We start from the raw sequence: 21,003 nt of genomic DNA, 5'->3' as shown, positions 1-21,003 counted from the left end.
AAGAGTAAAGAATGATGTCACTTAAAAAACCGACAAAGTTCTGATAAAGAATCTTTGCATTACCATTTACCATAATTAAATCAAATGTTTTATGTAAAAACAGTTGTTTAACATAACATGCACATTTATTTGTTTTGTCTGTCAAATTTTCTTTGAAGTATATGACAGTAACAATGCAACTAAAGGAGAGAACTATACTGTACCTTTGTTAATGTTCACATGAAATGAATGAAATAAGCTTTTACAATTAAACTTCTGAATATGATTTGCTCAGCTTTGAATTTGGAACAGTCTGTTCATTGTTCAAAGCATTTCAATATCAAAATACAAAATTGAGCTTCTGTTAGTAGCAGTTACAGCTACCAACAGTATAGGGCCTGGTAAGACTGCACAGATAATCAGACAGGTCTGGCTCTTCACTGGTGCCAAAGGCTAATATCTTGTGGTTCCAGCAGGTTAAGTTTTCAATAAATATTTATGTGACACAGCAAAATTATTAGATAGAAAATAACTTGTCTTTGTGTGAAGCAATTCAAATTATTGATCAAGGTTATAAAAGAATATTGTATTAGATATAAAATGAGAATTTAATGTTCATTTGTCTGTAATATTAGTTTGTTAATGTATTAATTAGTAATAATCTTCTCAGAAATTATTTTGAAATTGTTTCCTCTTTTAATTTAGTGTAATACATATAAAATATGGCCTTTGAAATTTGCTTTGTTGTATGATGCTAGGTAGATATTGCACAAAAATCTAAACTTTTAAAAATTGTAGTACAATAAGGAAAGGGGTTCAGTAAGGAAATGGGTTCAGCAAGGAAAGGAGTTCAATTAGGAAAGGGGTTAAGTAAGGAAAGGGGTTCAGTGATTATACAGCCTAGTAAGACTTCATGGGTTTGCAGATACTGGTGGCATAGACAAATCATTGTCAATACTTGCATTAAAAGAGTTGACAACTTGTCCTAAAATATAACTCTGCTGCATTATCAGAGATAATTCATTAAACTTGTGTTTCAAACCCCTGTACCAATCATATGATATGTTACACCTATGTACTGGTATATTGGTGGTATATTATTATGTTTAATCATTTAAAAGAAACTCAATACATGGATATGGAAAGACACTATCATACTTTCAGGTGTAATTTGATCATAAAACAGTATTCTCATTGTCAAGTTTCAAAGACATTTAATGATTTTGTTTAACCTTTCTTACAGTTACAGTCAGATTGTAATGATTTTGATACAAACATTTAGTTGTATTAAAAAACAACCAAAAAGAAACACGAGAGAAAGAAAGTTAATTGATATTGATATATTTCTAAGCACAGTATACAAAGTTGAGCAGTGGCCTACTGGTTAAGGTGTCTGCCTCTTAACCCAGGGATTGTTGGTTCAAGTCCTAATATCCTAATAGTCAAGACCATGTTTCCTCATAAAAGTTAGACACCACTGCTAGTTAGTGTGAAGAAGCACTTCCTTCACAATATATAGCATATAATGTTCATAATTATTACAGCAATAATTCAGGAGATCTGTAGATTACACCTGGAAAACATGCAAACAAAAGTAATAAATATGCACTAAAACTGTTATTATATCATTTTATTTTGCAATTATGACATTGTTGCAAAGCATAGATTTAATTTATTTCTGCCTCTCTACTTAAAGTCTTATACTGTAGTATTATATATCTGCAGAATGAACTGCAAACAATCATTGATAATACAAATTCATTTATTCCATATCAAATAAAACTGAACTTTGTATTTTTATCTAAACAAATCTCATATTCTGCTCGAGTATTAGAATTTTAATAGCTTTTTAGTAAGTGATGTCTTTGGTTTATGATCCATAAAACTTCTTATCATCTTCTATTAATTGACATCTCATATTATATGCCATAAATTCATGCAAATTGATATCTCTGATATTTAACCTTCCCCTTCCGCTAGCGGCAATAATAACAGATCTTTGTTGTAAAATATCTATCAGCCTAATCATCAGTGCCATCTTACAAGTTTCTATACTGTTGGCAACACAATTTTATTATTTTGATACTGAAAACGCTAAATGGGCAGTATTTCTTAAATAGGCTTGTCAAGGCTTCAATTTTGGTAATGACCATGATTGTTATCAATTTTGGGTATATGAAGATGAATGTTTGAAGTTATTAGCCATCAGTGTAGCCTGGTCAGATGTGCAGGCTGACCTCACTGTATACAAAGCAAAAGCTAGTCACTCATAGTTTCTGCATGTGCAGGGTTAAATTACTGTGATAACTGTTTTAAATTCAAAGCAGACAATATCATGTTTTAAATTTAAATGGGTAAGGAAAATAATGTACTATTAAACTAACAAAAATTGTGCTTCAGTTTACATATTATAATAAAACTAGGTTAGAGGTTGTTTTATTGTTATGGTAGGAAAAGTTAATGGATTACAAAAACAATAGGGTTTTTTTTTTATTGTCTGGAAAGGTGTTACATTATTCATGGTAATCATGGCAGGGTTAAGAAAGTTAGAATAATAGAGGTAGATGAAAGAAATAAATATTGATTGATGGGAAGTTAAACCTCATCTTTACTCAGTATGAATTGTTGTGCCATCTGCTCTATAAATTTTACTATTGATCTCCAATATGTACATGTATATTGTAATAAATCAACTTCAATATGTGTTAGTTTTCTATTGGTTTAAAATGTTACATTAAAATAGGTAGGCAAATCTATAATCAGATGTATCCTGGCATTGAAGCGTATGATATTAAAGTTTTAATGGCTGTTTTATTGACAGATTCAAGTTGACTTTTTCCCTCGCATGCCATCATATCCCAGCTTTATTACTGTTTTTAGAATGTTTCAGATTTCATACATTTTTTTTTTCTAATCTTAACAAAAAGGAAGTTTCTTTATATTTGTCAACAAGGAAGTTCTATGAATTCGTGATTTGTTTTTGAAAAAGCTGACACACTTAAACCTTGCCTATTCAGCGTTTACAAAATATGTGTCTATATTAGTAGTGTATTGATATAATTTAGAGGTTAAGTGTCCTGATTTAACATTTTTTGGCAAAGTTCCTTTCAGAAATTTTAGTTCAAGGTTTACATGTGGTTTTTATGTACATTTGTATTATATTTTTAGTAATACAAAACATAAAAACATAGAATATGTTTTTTGTTTGTTTGCTTGTTTGATGTTTTTGTTGTTTTTAAATGTCAAAGAATTTTTATATTGTTATGACAGAATTGAATATATTTTTCAATATTTTGCTGAGAGAATAAAAGAAAAACTTAAATTCACTGTAAACATGTTTGAGAGCTTTTCTTAAATATTATTTACTATATGTACTTTGTATAAGGAAATCTTACTTAATTGTTAATAAGCTTCATATAAGTTCTTTAAACATATGGTCTGTGAAGCTGAATAGGTTAAGATCACTTACCGGTACTTCAAATCCCATTCCCCTCCACTGTAAAGCATCTCGTCAGGGACTTCAGATTCTTTCATGTCAGGAACTATCCAGATAATCTATGGTAACTTTGTGGTTCTTCTTAGTTGCTGGCTTGTATGTAGGAGTACCTAAGGTCTTCCTTTACCAGCAAAGGAAGAAAGTTGCTTTTACAGTGTCAGTCAGACTTAAAATCCACAAGCTAAACAAAAATAGATAAACAATTATATTTTTCTTTAGCTTGATTTTGGTGAAGGCGAGGAGCTTTTGGTTCTGTACTTCTTTAGTCTTTTTCTTCTTGGACTCAACCAGTTCTGGTGTCATATGAGTAAACATGGAGGAGAACTTAATTTTTTGCTATGGAATATTTTAGTACGATAAGTTGACTTCCTGATTATTTTTTTTAATTATTTGAACATGGTGGTTTTCACTGGCACAGGGAATTAACTTTTCAGCAGAGCATTCAAGAGCAGGGGTACATGATTGTAGACCAGGTCCAAAACAGTTGAATAATGTATAAATTATACAGTATAGTTAATGTTAATCTTATGTTTGTACTCAGACATGTTTGCGGTAGAAGAATTAGAGTGGAACATGCTCGCCCATTCGAGGAACGTCGTAGGTTACAGATGGAGGAGCGTAGGGGTTCATACAGACGAAGATATTCCAGGTGAGGTCCTACTTTATTTCATACCAAAAGGTATATGTTTATATATGGTCATAAATATTCTTTAGTTTGGGTCTGTGACCCAACAATGATATAAGCAGTGTTTCTTTTCTTTGAAATTCTTTAAATGCTCTTTCATTATAGTAGAATTGCAAAGAAAATACTTGGAAAGCAGAATACCTATGATCAGTCAATGGCAAAAAAAGAAAGATAAGAGAAAATTATGATACGATTTTGTCATCCATGAACTTTACTATAGCTATGGGAAGAAGTAGTATGTTGTACTTGTACAATTTCAAACATCTTGTGGATGATCTTTTAAAGTCAACAATGAATTAAAAAAATATGGTTTGGGAGTTTCTGTGACACGAAAGGAAAAAAGCTTTTAAAACTGATATTGATAGTTTCCTCAAACTTGAGCATAATTTCACGTGCAAAATTATCTTTTATCTGTCATCTCACTATTTTGCGGCTTTAGGAATTAAACTTCCTTTATAGGGTTGTTATTCTTTTATCTGTTAGATCTTAAGTTTTTCAAGTGAAACCCTCTTAAAAAATACTATACATGTATTTTATGTAATTTTAAAAGTTTGCAAAGAGTTTTTACTTGGGAATGTTTTAAGTGTTTGTACATATGCAAAAAAACAACACAATTGGTTTGTTCCTATTTAAATAATAATTAAACTTGTGCGCATATCAAATTTGATATATGAGGAATATAAACCATCCAGGAAGAATAATTATAGCATTTAACTTTTTTGTATATTTAACCAATGCTTGTATTAACATTTTTAATCTTCCTGAAATTAGAAAGGGCTTAAATGTAACTGTTAAACAATGTAACTTAAGTCTTTCTGACAAATTTTATTTATAATATCTTTATCTCTAAACAAATGGTGTATGTAAACCTGAAATAGGTCGGACAGATTTGAAGTAATACAAGATAACGCCAATATAATAACTGATATGCTTTTAGCTGGAAATGCTGTAAACATTGTAAAATTCAATACATTGTAGTAAAGGACAGTTTGTTTTCGAAAAACGGTAAAGTTGTTGTCTGTGGTGTACATACCTGGCAAAGTTTAAACTTTTTTGCTATGTTGATGTTCTATGTAGCTCTCTTGTCTCTTTGCTGCCAGAAAATAAAGTAGGAACATCAAAACAACATTATTCATTTGTATTTCGAAATAAAAGAATAATTAAACCAAACAATGAGTGTTTTGATGTTAACTTTTTTCCTTTTAATGTAGTGACTTTTAAATTTTATGAAAATTCTTAGATATTGTTGATTTGACTTTTTTTCTGAATATTTTTATAGATACTTTCAATGGCTGTTAATTGATATGTGTATACCCACCCTCTATTCAGGCTCTACCACACAAGAAAACAAACATACAAATTTGAACACAATTAGACAGACAAACCCACTGCGGTGCATCTAGCTACTCAAACTAGCAACAATCGATACTCGTAAGAACTGCGATAGCCTCATGGTCGCCAGACGGCCATACTTCACGCCCACTATCATTCACTCAAACAAACATGCGACATTCGGGACAGTACGCTCGTGGACGACCTACTTTTGTCTGCTTGGTTCCCACTACCTCCTCCTTGGGAATAAAACACTTGTGACTTTGACCACCAAGGTCACAGTGTCATGGTCAACCTCTATCAAACTCATACTTGTTGGTGCACAGTCTGATTCAATACTGTCGCTTTTTTGGTTGAACAAAAACCAGGTATTCCAAGCAGGTTCCATGTTTCAAATTTCTTTGCTTTTATTGTTGTAATCATCATTTCTACTTAGAAGCTTGATTTTTACATGAAAATAAGGTAAAAATCAAGTACAAAATGATTCATTCATAGCACTGAACTTTTTTTCCATCCATTTGAACCTCTCCTAATATTGAATCTTGGAATATGATATTTGGAAATCTGGACTGAAATATTAGGACATATTTAATTGCTTCAGCAGTTCTTGCTTAAAAAAGTAGAAATGATGATGAGAAATGTGCATGCTCCCAAACCTACAGGCTGCTTATCATATAATTACTTCAACTTGAAATTAAAAAAAAGATTTGTAAAATATTGTTACATGATTTCTTATATTTATAAAGATATTTTAAAAGTGTATTTTTGTCCGTTCACAAAATAAAAGAAATAAACAAACACACAGTCATACATAATTCTGAAGAAAAAAAATGTTTGATTTAAGCTAATTGAATGTTATAATGTTTTTCTTATCCAAGATTAAGGAAAAGAATTTCCTTTAGCAGAAGAAGTGTTTTTGAACAGTCAAAAAACTGTGATGCATTCTAAAAACTACAAAAATCATTGCCCATGAAATAAATGTTACTGTGTGAAGGGCATATCTATCTTTTGTACACTCAAAAATATGCTTTTCAAGTTTTATTTGAAATGAAGCATTAACATTTATCTATTGGAAGTTTGCCTTTCATATTTCAATGATATTTGTAAATACTAACTTGTTCTGAATAAAAAGCCAAATGTTAACATTTTTTAGAGTTTCATAACTGCACATACAAAATAAAATTAACAAATTTTTGTTTGATATAAAGGAAAGGAATATAGTTACATAATTGAAACCATTTATGTAGCCATTGTAGTGTATCAAAATATTTTATAAAATGTGTCTAAAGTCTAAAAGTTGGGACTTTTAAACTTCCTATTTATTTCCCTATCTAGGGTAAAATTTCAATCTTACTAATGATATTACTGTATTTGGTTGAGATAAGATAAGATAAAAACTGGTTATCTCACTTTGTATAAATACAAGTTACTCAATTGAAACTTAAATGACATAATGATAAATATGTCATATTTCAGTAGGTTAACATTATTGGTATGTTAAACAGTAGTATAATTATAATGGAACAACTTGCCAGTGTGCCACCTGTATGTAAATCAGACCCTCCTGCAGGACCTGTCTGTCTGTCTGTATGCTAGCTAAATATAGTGCATTGATGGTGAATATGTAAAGATAACAACAATTCAAACTGGTACCTGTTCAGCAGCAAGAGTTTTAGTGAACAAGAAATAGTGAGCGATTTAACAAAGAACATAATTAAACTTTTTGTAATATATTCAATGATTCAATACAATTTATGTAAGATATGTCCTTCCTCAAATTGCCTTGCTATAGTTACAAGCAAGTATCAAAAAAAGGCTATGAAAAAATTAACGAAAATAAAAGAGCATGAAACTTTTTACCAAAATTTCACAAGAAAAATAATCATGTGACAGTTTTTACAGAACAAGAAGTATTATGATAAGCTGCCAACACGCAAAACCTTCCCGCTACTTCTGAAAATATTTCTGGTTGCTGAGTTATTTCAATGAGATCAAAATCATTCTGTACTTTGATTTTTCTGTAAACTTTTACAATATCCCCCATATCTTGCGTAACATGCCCATTTCTTTATAAATGATGCATGCCACTAACATTTTGTTACTTATATATCTATAGTTGCTAATTTGTTTCATTCACTCATCTGTTCAGTTCTTTCGTTTTATGAAATTTCATTATTGTTTTCTGTTGATTTTCTTGCATCATCACCTTAATAATGGGTATCATTTAAAAATACAACTTGCCAGTTTCTGCATAAATGTTTTATACATATAAGACTTACATCTTATTATTTACATTTATGTGTACTTAAAAATTCAGACGTTTTATTTTACTACTTCAACATTTTCAAAATTTTGATTGTAGTTTAATTATTACAAAAATTATTCTACTGCCTGAACTAAGTTTTGCATATTTTGTATGCTAACTAAATTATTTAACAACAAAACATGAAAAGCATTTCTAAAATTCAATGTTTTATTTTTTTATATGAATACCCATTATTGTTATAACCAATCACTGTTCATTTTCTCATCATATTTAAAGACTTATACAATAAGTGTAGGACTTTCTTTTTCTTGACTAGACGTTCATTCAGCTTGTCCTTAGTTTATTTTCTCGCTTTTGACTTAGATATAATATTGAGCTGTGTCTCTACTGTCCCATATAGGCATCAGTGTTAGGTAGTGGGTGGGGCTTTCTTGGTAGTTGAGATCACGGCCAGAATGCTGTTTAAAAAAAACATTAATTTCGAAACATGAAAAATCTTGCAGCTAAATCCCCTATAGTTACTAAAGTCTCCTTTCCAATGTCTTTCCAAACTAATTTGCTTAGCGGTAAAATCGAAGAAAAAGTTTTGTTAATTAATTGTTGAGTGTTAAAAAAAAGTAATGGATGGTACAAATCTGCTCTTGTGATGCAAGCCTATTGAAAAATGAAACAAAAGATACTCTCAATTCTGAACAAATGTTGAAGGAAAAAATATGGTAACAGAATTTAATCACTTTGTAAAATGAATAGATCAAACAAGCAACATCTTGCTTCAAATATTTTTCAAACTTGGAAAATCCTTTTTCTTTATATTTGATTAAAACAGAACATAAGATTTGAAAAGTTACAATACTGAATGCATGATATTGTTATAAGTGGTTTGGTGTAACTGCATGAAAAATAAAAAACTAGACTTTGATTATATACATATATGGACAATTTATTCTCAAACTGTTGAAATATTATTCTAGTTATATTATTGATGGGAAAAAAAATGAAATAATGATTTAAAATTTTTTTTTTCAATTTTTACTTTGATATTTTTATGTTGAAATAGTTATGTTGATTTCTCATCTTATTTGTAAATCGTTTTTTTATCAGGTATGTGTATTTGCAGGTCAAGGTCACGTGATAGACATAGGTCAAGGTCGCGGTCACGTGATTGTCGAACATCAAGGTGTTTATTTCATGTTTTGTTTTTTTTATTTCTTTATTTTATGCCACTTTATGTTTGACATTCTTGGTTTTTATTTTTAAAAAGAAAATATCCATATATGTTTATTAAGTTTTTATTATAATTTGATCCTAAAGGGGAGGGGCTCCCATATTACTTTAGCTGATTTCTGTTCTTTAGATTTTATTTGTTTTCAACTTGCAATAGTATTCATGTTAAACTGAATGTAAAACCTCAAAAACTAAAAAATCTTTTTTGTTGTATCAAGGTCAAAGGATCGAAGATCAAGGTCAAGAGAGCATAAGAGATCAAGATCACATTCCAGGTCAAGGAAGTCAAAGTAAGTACTTGTACATACATAGTGAAGCTTTGTTCTGCTAGCAGTACTTACTGCTGAACACATGAATTTGTAGATCAATTAAACCTTGATTATGTCTCAACATTTCAAATGATACTGATATCCATTGGTCAATTCTGATTAAGGTTAAGTACCAGAACGGTTCACAAAACAAGTAATGCATAATCCAGAGGGGTTTTGGCATTTTTCTAGTTTTCTGAGGGAGGGAATGTCATGATTTAAATTTTTGCCTGATTTTCACATTAGAAAATGTAAGTTAATATCCAGACTTTGATGTCATATTTTATGATAAGGACATGCAAGTTAAATGTCAGGAGGTATGACATCGTAACCTCACCCCCACCCTAAGGCATTGGTCCACACATGTGAATTGAAGTGTCTTAGTAATTATGACAATGCGCTTTCTTGCCCGTTTTCTTTTTACTTAATTGTTTTCTATGTGTCAGTCCAAACAAGGTACATTTGAGCCGCGTCACAACAAAACCAACATAGTGTGTTTGCGACCAGCATGGATCCAGACCAGCGTGCGCATCCGCGCAGTCTGATCAGGATCCATGCTGTTCACTATCAGTTTCTCTACTGGTTATGGGTTTTGGTAAGCGAATAACATGGATCCTGATCACACTGACTGCGAGGATGCACAGGCTGGTCTGGATCCATGCTGGTCGCAAAGCACTATGTTGGTTTTGTCGTGACGCGGCTCATTTGTATATTTAAGCTATCCAATGAATGGTAGCTAAAATTCAAAATGACAGAATTTTTTGAGATGAATCAAAAATGAAAAGTAAAATAGCACTATTATACATATTTTTTGAAACTTTTAAGCATTTTTCTGTTTTCCTTTCAGGAGGTCAAGGAGAAGTAAATCAAGATCGAGGTATAAATCACCATAAATTATTACAGTTTGATATCATCTTAAGTCACAACAGTTTGACATAATTGTTTAATATCATCTGAAAACATTACAGTTTGATATCATCTTAAGATATTACAGTTTGATATCATCTTAAGATATTACAGTTTGATATCATATTGGGGCGTCCGTGACCGAGTGGTTAAGTTTGTTGACTTCAAACCACTTGCCCCTAACCGCTGTGGGTTCGAATCCCGACAAGGACTTTGGATTTTTTCATGTGAGGAAGCTATCCAGCTAGCTTACGGAACGTCGGTGGTTCTACTCAGGTGCCCATTCGTGCCTGAAATAATGCACAGAAGGGCACCTGAGGTCTTCCTCCACCAGTAAAGCTGGAACGTCGCCAAATGACAATTACTGTGTCGGTGTGACGTAAAACCCAAAAGAAACAAAAAAGATATCATCTTAAGATATTACAGTTTGATGTCATCTTAAGTCATTACAGTTTGATATCATCTCAAGTCATAACTGTTTGATATCATTTTAAAACATTACAGTTTGATATCATCTTAAGACATTACACTTTGATATCATCTTTAGACATTACACTTTGATATCATCTTAAGACATTACACTTTGATATCATCTTTAGACATTACACTTTGATATCATCTTAGACATTACACTTTGATATCTTCTTCAGTTATTACACTTTGATATCATCTTAAGACAGTTAGATATCATCTTAAGATATTAGTCTTTTATAGATTAAGATATTATGTTGGTTAAATGAAGTTAAAATTGCCATTCAACAGAATCACCCTTCATTTTGTAGTGCAGTTTGATTTAACACTATGATGCCTTTACTTAAGATACATAGAAGGTGGTTATTAGGATAGAAGCATTGTGGCTCTAAGCTGCAATTGACCTTCATGTGTCATATCCTCTAACTTATCCCAGAGGTTGAAATTACCATATTGTAGAATCTACTTGAAATGTCCACATTAAAGAATAAGATTGAAATGCCCACATTATAGAATACCTTTGAAATTAATCAGTTTGAAATTACCACATTGCTGAAACAATGAAATGTTTTAATCAACTTTAAAAAAAAATCATAACATCTGATAAGCTGCAGTTTTGTTGAACACTACAAAGATGACTTATGATCTAAGTGGCCTAGTAATGTAGTACAGGTAAAAAGCTATGTCCAGAGACATCTGCATTTAAGGTCAGTGACAGTATTAGCCAATTAAATTTCAGTGTTGCAAAATAGCATATTTATGTATCTGACAAAATGTCCTAGTTCATTGTATTTATAGAATAATTTTGCTGAAAAATTATTTACAGTTTAAGCAATAATATTGTATTTTATTGTTGTAAGAAATGCAATAATTCCATATCATTCATTGTCAGGCAATTGTTCCTTATCATTCAGTGTAAGCTGTGATAACATCTAAATATATATTTCTACTGGAGATAGTACTGGGGATATTCTAAGTTAATGTGAAGTTGAGTTTTTTTTGCTTATAAAATATTGACAGTTTCCTTATATGTATATTGACAGTTTGAAATGCCTTGTCTCAGCAGTATAGTTTCAGCTGGTTGTATTGAAATCATGAATAATTGATTTGAGGTAACAGGCTGTATATAAATTATGTATTGATTTTGAAAACTGCCTTTAATGTCAACTTTACCATCATGTATATATACACATCATTATTGATATTGTAACATTTACATTGCATCTAAGGGGAATGAGCTTAACAGTCATATACATTCCATTCTGACACAATAAGTAGGGCATTATACAAATTTTAATAATACATGTATTAATGTAAGCATTATAAAATATTTATTCTGATTCAAAGGACAGATTGCAATTGCACTAATTGACTAATCAAGAAATTATCATAATGGCCAAATATATGTAATCTATTTCAAATGTGCCATGAATAATAGCAGTAAACCCATGGCATAATAGAGCTTTCATTAGTGCCACTCTTTGTTTTGTATTTTCCTCATGAAAACTTGTTAATCCCTGAAATATTTTGCTTAACACAAGCTGTTTTATAACTTTGCTTCATTACAATTGCAATAGTTATACATACACATATTATATATTTTAAAGATTTTATTTTTTATTATTTAATATGGAATTTCACTTAACCAGAGGAATAATCTAATCAAACATTTGAATCCCTGCGTGATTGTAAGAGGTGAAAACAGCTTTATATAGTTTGTAACACCCAAGGTTAGCCAAACTTATCTTTCCTGTTCAGCACATATGACCGAAGTTGTGATGATGTGCCGTTAAACCAAGCAAACATATCCCACACGGCTAGGGGTTAAAATCACACAGGGAATATTGGATACTTTCATGAAAGAAAGATAGTTTTTTTTTTTGCTATGGATCAAACCAGGTGTTATGTATGTCCACAATGATTGACACATTGATTTGTTTGACCAGTAAAGCTAGAAAATGCCATATTGCATAAAACATGTTGGTCAGATTAAAATGCGAGGTCCGACCTTCGGCCTCAGACAAGCATTTTGCTGTGCTTGCATCTCTCTACCATTTATTATAACGGACTTATATGTTTTGAAAACAGCCCTTGGTAAAAAAAAGTAATTTCACCATGAAAAATGCAATTGTTTTCTCCTACAGATCTGGCTCACGTAAAAGAAGAGATTCACGCAGGTCTGGTTCTGCTGACAAGAAAAGTAAATCACCCAGTCCTAAACCAGAGAATGGAGACGCAACCAGGTATATTCACTGCTAAAATTCAAGGCAATTAATTCAGTTATACTGACAAAATTTATGATTCTGTTCTAATGTTAACAACAGTAATAAAATATATATATTGATATTTATCATAGAAACACTGATAAGTTGTAACTTGTTAGTAATAGTATAATTGCATGTGGAAAAAAAATCTCGAAAAAGGGGAGAACCTCAAGAATAATGAAAGTTGATAAGTGAAAATTGCAGTCTGTTTGAGTCTGTTCATGAGAGATAATAGGACAGTGCAGCATCTCTCATGCCCATAAGCACCAGCTAGGCGAGGTCACATCTTCATATTTTGACAATATATACCTGATGTTAATGCCATGCTAGGAAAATTAAAATCATATAGTAAATAATCTTGTGTGTATTATGGTGGTATCTATGTAAACATAAATACTTATTCGTATTTTAGGGAAAAATCAAAGAGTCAAAGTCGTGATAGATCATCTGAAAGGTATTACTTTATTTTTACAGTTAATTTTGAGAATCTGAGTGTTACAGAGAATATAAACTATTATTGCTTTATCCTTTGTCAAAGTATTGAGTCTACTTGCACCTTTCTCAAGAATGTAAACATTCCTGTGGAGAATATGAATCCAGTTTTATGCTTACTCAATGTTCTATCCAGTTAGGCCTGGACTTCTGTATTTGTATGGCACATGAATTTTTCTTTACTGTGAGAATGAAACTGCTTTCAGAAATATTTTATTTTAAAATAACATATTTTTTAACCATGAATATTACCTTTCTAGGAAGAAATCAGAGTCTGAAGATACTGATATAAAAAGGTAAAATTTGTATTTATACTGTCATTACATTTACATGTATTACCCTCCCAAACAAACGTGATATTATATATTATATTTTTTGTTTTGTGACATGTATACAGTAATTATGTTACAACTTTAAATTATCATTAAGACTTTAATTACTTAATTACATACCATTCATAAAAAATAAATTTGTTCTATTTTGAATATTATTCAAACTATATACACAGAAAAGTGAAAGTTGGAATTCATATTCTTGCTACTGTAAATACCTAGTTCAGGCTTAAGCAGAATTCAACAATGAAATATGCCTTTCAAGATTTTATCTGAATATTTCTTGCAGAGATAGACGGTCACCAAGTGAAACCAAGTCGGAAGATGAAAGGTGAGTTTGTTTGTTTTTTTTGTTGAGTTGATCTGGTGCCAGTCATAAATGTCTCAGTTTTGACTGTTAGGTCAGATGATATTTGTGTTGTGATTTTTAGCTCGACTATTCGAAGAATATGAGAGCTATTGTAGTCGCCCCGGCGTCGGCGTCAGCGTCCGCGTCGGCGTCTGCGTTGGTTAAAGTTTTTTGTAAAGTCAAATATCTCAATTATTGCTAGAGATATTCAATTGAAACTTACAATACTTATTTATAGTGACAAGGTACATCAGATTGACAAGTTGGATAACTCTGCCTACAATATTGACAGAATTATGCCCCTTTTTAACTTAGAAATTTTGGTTAAAGTTTTTTGTAAAGTCAAATATCTCAATTATTGCTAGAGATATTCAATTGAAACTTACAATACTTATTTATAGTGACAAGGTACATCAGCTTGACAAGTTGGATAACTCTGCCTACAATATTGACAGAATTATGCCCCTTTTTAACTTAGAAATTTTGGTTAAAGTTTTTTGTAAAGTCAAATATCTCAATTATTGCTTGAGATATTCAATTGAAACTTACAATACTTATTTATAGTAACAAGGTACATCAGATTGACAAGTTGGATAACTCTGCCTACAATATTGACAGAATTATGCCCCTTTGGAACTTAGAAATTTTGGTTAAAGTTTTTTTGTAAAGTCAAATATCTCAATTATTGCTTGAGATATTCAATTGAAACTTACAATACTTATTTATAGTAACAATGTACACCAGTTTGCGAAATTGCATAACTCTGCCTGCAATATTTGCAGAATTATTTGCCCCTTTAAAACTTAGAAATTTTGGTTAAAAGTTAAAGGTCTTCAAAGATATTTACTGGAAACTTTACACATGCACTTAGGGTCATAATTGGAGGGTCATAATTGTATGTCACTGACCAAGTTCCATAACTCTATCTTGCATAAAGGCTGATTCATATCCCCTTTTCCACTTAGTCTCTTGGTTAATGTTTACATGCAAGTTTTACATATCTCAATAACTATTAAAGATATTTATTTAAAACTTCACATATGCATTTAGGGTCATAATTGTAGGTCACTGACAAAGATCCATAATTCTATCTTGCATTTAGGCTGATTTTTCTCCCCTTTTTCAACTTAGAAATTCATGGTAGGGTTTTGCTTGTAAGCTGTTATCTCAATAACTACTGAAGGGTTTGTGCCTTTTTTGGGACACTTTTATGCATTCATAATAATAAATCAGTGATTTACTTGATAAAACATCTTAATTACAAGCCTTTGTACCTTTTCTGTCAAATTTATGTATTCATAGGTAATTAGTATTATTATACTCAATAAAACACCCTTGTGACATTACCTTCCGAATAGTCAAGCCAATACTGTATAATTAGACTCTCTCTAAGGCCTATAACATGAATTTATAAAAAAAAATTAGCCCTTTTGTGAACTTAAAAAATTTAACATTATCAAGGCTCCTTTACTATCAAGCACTAAGAATAGTCGAGCGTGCTGTCCTACCGACAGCTCTTGTTATGGTACTTGGTATGGTACATGTTTTAAGGATTTGGGTTTTGAGAAAATGAATTGATAAACACTGGAGGAAAATCAGGCTTTATGAACTTATATAAAGACATCTTAATGCTAATTTCTAAAATGCACTTTATCTAAGCCAATAAAATCAACTTCAAATCTTCCAGTTAATCTAAACTGAGAATTTAACATTTTCTCATCTATAAATTATTTGTATGAAAAGAAGTTGTTTTTTCTCATTACAGACAAAACTCTGTAGCTGAAGGAGACAAGGAGAATGGTGTGAAAAATAGGTATAATGCATTTTAAGTCTTGCATGAAAACATTTTAATTGTCTGTTAAGGGGTTTGCCATAAGAGAAGCAATATTCTGTTTGACTTTTGTCATTTCTAAGTCAAAATTATTTATATTTGAAATGTGTTTGGTAAGGGGGCTCATTGGTGGTGGTTGCTGACTTTACTGAACCTGTAGAGGTTCAAATCTTACCAATCACACTGTACTCACTCATGACTTGTGATGAAGTTATCTGAATTGCTGTGTTTACCTAAAAGCATGGTGGCGAACCCCACATAACATTTTTGAAAAGACTAGAATAAATTTCATTTCCCGTCATGAGCCTTTTCAGCTGTAAAATCATGTAATAACAATGTTGTTACATAACATAACAAAAACTTATTTATGATTATCTTACACAATAAACATAGACTTTGTAACAATAAGAAAGTAAAGCATATTTAATGACAACAGTGAAGTAAGGTGTTATTATAGAATGTTTTATTTTTGTAGGGAAGATGAGAGTGATTGATATATTTTAGACATAGAGGGGGAGAGTAAAGTGAAACCAGGGGTATAACTTTATACATGTCACAGTGATTACAGAGAAAGCAGACTATAGCATGTGATATTTGGCTACATTATAGACATGGGTGCACATAATATATGATAATATATATACTGTAGTGCTGATAGACAGAAACTTTCATGTAGAGTTACAGTTGTTATATTTATATCAAAACAGTATTGTCAGAATTAACTAAGGTGTAACAAAGAAATGTAGCTCAACCTGTATAGAATACTAACCTTTTGATATTCATGTTACATCATACTCCATAATATGAAATTCTGATTTATCGTAAAATGATTTTGATTATAAACTAGATGAATTATTTTTGAAAATTTTAGTAATTTCATGAGAAAGTAACAGATTTTGATGTTCCAATGAAATTTTGATATTTAATGATGATGATAATGTTTAATATGTAGAAATAAATTATGTTTGATATATAACAATATTTATGCAACTAAGTTGCAAGATATACATGTATATGTATGAATGTAAAGTATCCATGTAATTGTTTTACCATTAAATTTCTTACTGCCATTATTTTATAGAATATGGCCTTGTATGTTTTACAAGTTAAGTGTGCTTCTGTTCTTAAGTTAGAAATAGAGAAATCTTGTTGTTATAGAGATTAATTGTTGCTACAGGAAGACACAAAGCAGTGATTGCCATATGATATGCCAAGACTTCAAAACAAATTATGTTATCATATTATATGTATGTAGACAATAAACTCTACCTTATTAAGGTTACACCAGACATTCCAGAAAGCTTTGAATGTCACAAGTGGCAGGTCATTGCTTGTGATTTTCAAAGTTATCGCTACACCCAGTCAGCATTTACAGTCCAAGAATATCCATGTGTAATTATATTTTAAAATTCTAGAATATTTTTGGACAATAAAATTAGAATATTGATTCTTGCCTCAAATTTTTAATGAGTTTATCTGTTGCTGTTCTGGGAAATCTGATGTTTACAATATATTATCTGATTGTGTTAAAATTCATGACTTGGATATTTTTTGTTCCATTACAAAATAATAATTTTTCTAAAGTTTTTGAATATACGTGTATCAGTATATCAGTATGAATTAATATTCTAGTGGGGTGGGGGGAAATGATGATACTATGTAACAAAAAAAAATCCATGAAAATTTGAATTCATTCAAAAGACAACGCCTGCAGTGTTGAGTAGAAAAGCTAATAGTATATACTATGGTTTGTCTTTTCATCTGTCATTCTACTATTTCTTAATATCAATGGGACAAGATCACAGGGACAAAAATATGAGTCAAGGTCACTGAGGCTAAAAATAGATACACATCTAACCTTTATCCTCTTCAAGCCAATATCTTTCATTTTGTTATGTTGTGACCAGACATTGTCATATAACCTTTGTGGGGATTAGATGTCGATAGGATGAAGGTGACAAAGGTTGAAAATTCCACTTTTACTTTAGTTTGGAATTGTTTATGGCAAAACAGCACCTGGAAGCATCCAGAATTGACACCAATATTATTGTTTTTGTAACATTTCAATTGATTTTTAGAGTAAAGATAATCTACATTTTATGTAGTTTTTATTTTCTTTTTGGACATTGTAACATGATCATATGCTAATGTTTACCTTTGCAAGAAATAATTATTAAAGTTATATGGTGTGAAATTGTTAGTGTATTTTGTGATTTTAAAGTTTAGAAAAATGTTAGCATTATATATGTTATATAGTAGAGTTTTATTTTATTATATTGTAAATTCTAATTTTGTATATAATAAACTTCATTACAGAATTGTTTTTGTATTGAAGTTGGAAGTTTGTACAGCACATTGGGATCATTATTGTATTGTGTTATTTTTGTTTGTGGTGATTTAGGAAAAAACTGATGAATCAAATATAATTTGAGAGAAAATCTTTTCTTTTATGAAATTAAACATGAAATAAAAAGATGGAATTTATATGGTCTCTATTTGGAAGTAGGGTAAAAAAAAGACAAGAAGGGATGTCAGTTTTGGAATGTACATAATCATAATCATGATTTCATTTTCTTGATATTTTAATTTATCTCATCCATATTTTAATAATTTTTTATTATTGTAGAAGCACAGCAGTAGTTTGGGGGGGTTTATATGTTATGTACTATAAATCAACAAAATATTAGAGCTTTACGGTGTCATTTTATAGTTTTCATAATGAAATATTCACTTCATTTTTGACTCTGGACATTGAACATTTTGTAATTGTAAAAGTATGTGTTTGTTGTCATAGGATGTTACATGTTTTAACAGTCAGATACTTGGTAAATGATAACCATAAAGGCTATAGATCTTACTAGTTAACTATAAAGTATGTGCGTAACAAAACTTAAGTTTCCATGCATACAGAAAGAGAAATACGGGAAATATATTCAACTTCATTTTGTTCTTTTAGACGTTGTATCTGTTCCGGTGGTCAAACACAGGTATATTGTTTTATAAATGCACCATACAGCTATTTATTAAATTTACTATAAAATTATTAAATTTACTAGAAAAAGAAAAAAAATAGGTTAAGGAACCAAATTTCATAATCAGGTAAACTATTTAACTTTCTTAGTCAGTTAATTAAAACAAAAGTTAATTTTACTTTTTTACTGAGAAAAAGGCTAGGGTTATAATATTGTCTAATTTGCTGAAATGCTTGTTTCATAGTAAATAAAAAGAGAAACATGTAAATTTGGAATGGATATTTGAACATTTCTGTAATCCGAACAGCCATTTGTTTTTATACCATATTCATAGTTCTGTCTGTTTTGTGAAGTGATGACTGATGGTTAACTATTTGGTTAATGGTAACAATGAATATTTTGTTGTTAGGAGGGCCTTTTATTAGCTTAGTACATGTAGTTCAAAAAGTAGTAGAACAGTGTTTATAATAGGTGGACTCATATTGGTGAGGTTGTCTTTGTTCTCAATGTATACATTATTGTATGGTAATAATAATAATTTGTTGAACTCATTGACATGCTGTGTGTATATTATTGTTTCAATTAAAGTCTTTATTTACAGAAATTCATAATGTTTTCCTCTTACAGTCATCTTTGATCAATTTGAAGAAGATGCCAGTCATTTGACAGTGCATATTAGTACTGGTAAAAGTATTCAAGATCATATTTTTGACAGTACATATTAGTACTGGTAAAAGAATTCAAGATCATATATTTGAGAGTTCTTATTAGTACTGGTAAAATAATACAAGATCATATATATTTGAGAGTACTTATTAGTACTGGTAAAAGAATTCAAGATCATATATTTGACAGTGCATATTAGTACTGGTAAAAGAATTCAAGATCATATATTTGAGAGTTCTTATTAGTACTGGTAAAATAATACAAGATCATATATATTTGAGAGTTCTTATTAGTACTGGTAAAAGAATTCAAGATCATATATTTGAGAGTTCTTAGTAATGGTAAAATAATTCAAGATCATATATTTGAGAGTACTTATTAGTACTGGTAAAAGAATTCAAGATCATATATTTGAGAGTTCTTATTAGTACTGGTAAAATAATAAAAGATCATATATTTGAGAGTTCTTATTAGTACTGGTAAAATAATTCAAGATCATATATTTGAGAGTACTTATTAGTACTGGTAAAATAATTCAAGATCATATATTTGAGAGTTCTTATTAGTACTGGTAAAAGAATTCAAGATCATATATTTGAGAGTTCTTAGTAATGGTAAAATAATTCAAGATCATATATTTGAGAGTACTTATTAGTACTGGTAAAATAATTCAAGATCATATATTTGAGAGTTCTTATTAGTACTGGTAAAATAATAAAAGATCATATATTTGAGAGTTCTTATTAGTACTGGTAAAATAATTCAAGATCATATATTTGAGAGTACTTATTAGTACTGGTAAAATAATTCAAGATCATATATTTGAGAGTTCTTATTAGTACTGGTAAAAGAATTCAAGATCATATATTTGAGAGTTCTTAGTAATGGTAAAATAATTCAAGATCATATATTTGAGAGTACTTATTAGTACTGGTAAAATAATTCAAGATCATATATTTGAGAGTTCTTATTAGTACTGGTAAAATAATACAAGATCATATATTTGAGAGTACTTATTGGTACTGGTAAAAGAATTCAAGATCATATATTTGAGAGTTCTTATTAGTACTGGTAAAATAATACAAGATCATATATATTTGAGAGTTCTTATTAGTACTGGTAAAAGAATTCAAGATCATATATTTGAGAGTTCTTAGTAATGGTAAAATAATTCAAGATCATATATTTGAGAGTACTTATTAGTACTGGTAAAAGAATTCAAGATCATATATTTGAGAGTTCTTATTAGTACTGGTAAAATAATAAAAGATCATATATTTGAGAGTTCTTATTAGTACTGGTAAAATAATTCAAGATCATATATTTGAGAGTACTTATTAGTACTGGTAAAATAATTCAAGATCATATATTTGAGAGTTCTTATTAGTACTGGTAAAAGAATTCAAGATCATATATTTGAGAGTTCTTAG

At 30.1% G+C, this 21,003-nt stretch overlaps 1 protein-coding gene across 1 annotated transcript in view; it reads left to right on the top strand.

Annotated features, from left to right (window-relative positions):
• LOC132746424 (serine/arginine-rich splicing factor 3-like) overlaps positions 1-18,603 on the top strand; it is a 29,156-nt gene extending 10,553 nt beyond the window's left edge. Inside the window, exons 4-13 of the mRNA XM_060735552.1 lie at positions 4,017-4,124; positions 8,876-8,935; positions 9,201-9,272; positions 10,138-10,167; positions 12,812-12,910; positions 13,344-13,385; positions 13,684-13,719; positions 14,045-14,086; positions 15,870-15,917; positions 16,411-18,603. Of these exons, the coding sequence (XP_060591535.1) occupies positions 4,017-4,124; positions 8,876-8,935; positions 9,201-9,272; positions 10,138-10,167; positions 12,812-12,910; positions 13,344-13,385; positions 13,684-13,719; positions 14,045-14,086; positions 15,870-15,917; positions 16,411-16,429 (556 nt within the window). The 3' untranslated portion in view covers positions 16,430-18,603. The remainder of the gene's footprint in view (positions 1-4,016; positions 4,125-8,875; positions 8,936-9,200; positions 9,273-10,137; positions 10,168-12,811; positions 12,911-13,343; positions 13,386-13,683; positions 13,720-14,044; positions 14,087-15,869; positions 15,918-16,410) is intronic.
• The last annotated feature ends 2,400 nt before the right edge of the window (positions 18,604-21,003 follow it).

Source organism: Ruditapes philippinarum, unplaced genomic scaffold (assembly GCF_026571515.1).
Source record: "Ruditapes philippinarum isolate M1 unplaced genomic scaffold, ASM2657151v2 ctg370_1_1_1_1, whole genome shotgun sequence".
NCBI classification, from domain to species: domain Eukaryota; kingdom Metazoa; phylum Mollusca; class Bivalvia; order Venerida; family Veneridae; genus Ruditapes; species Ruditapes philippinarum.
This window is presented reverse-complemented; position numbering and strand designations above follow the sequence as displayed.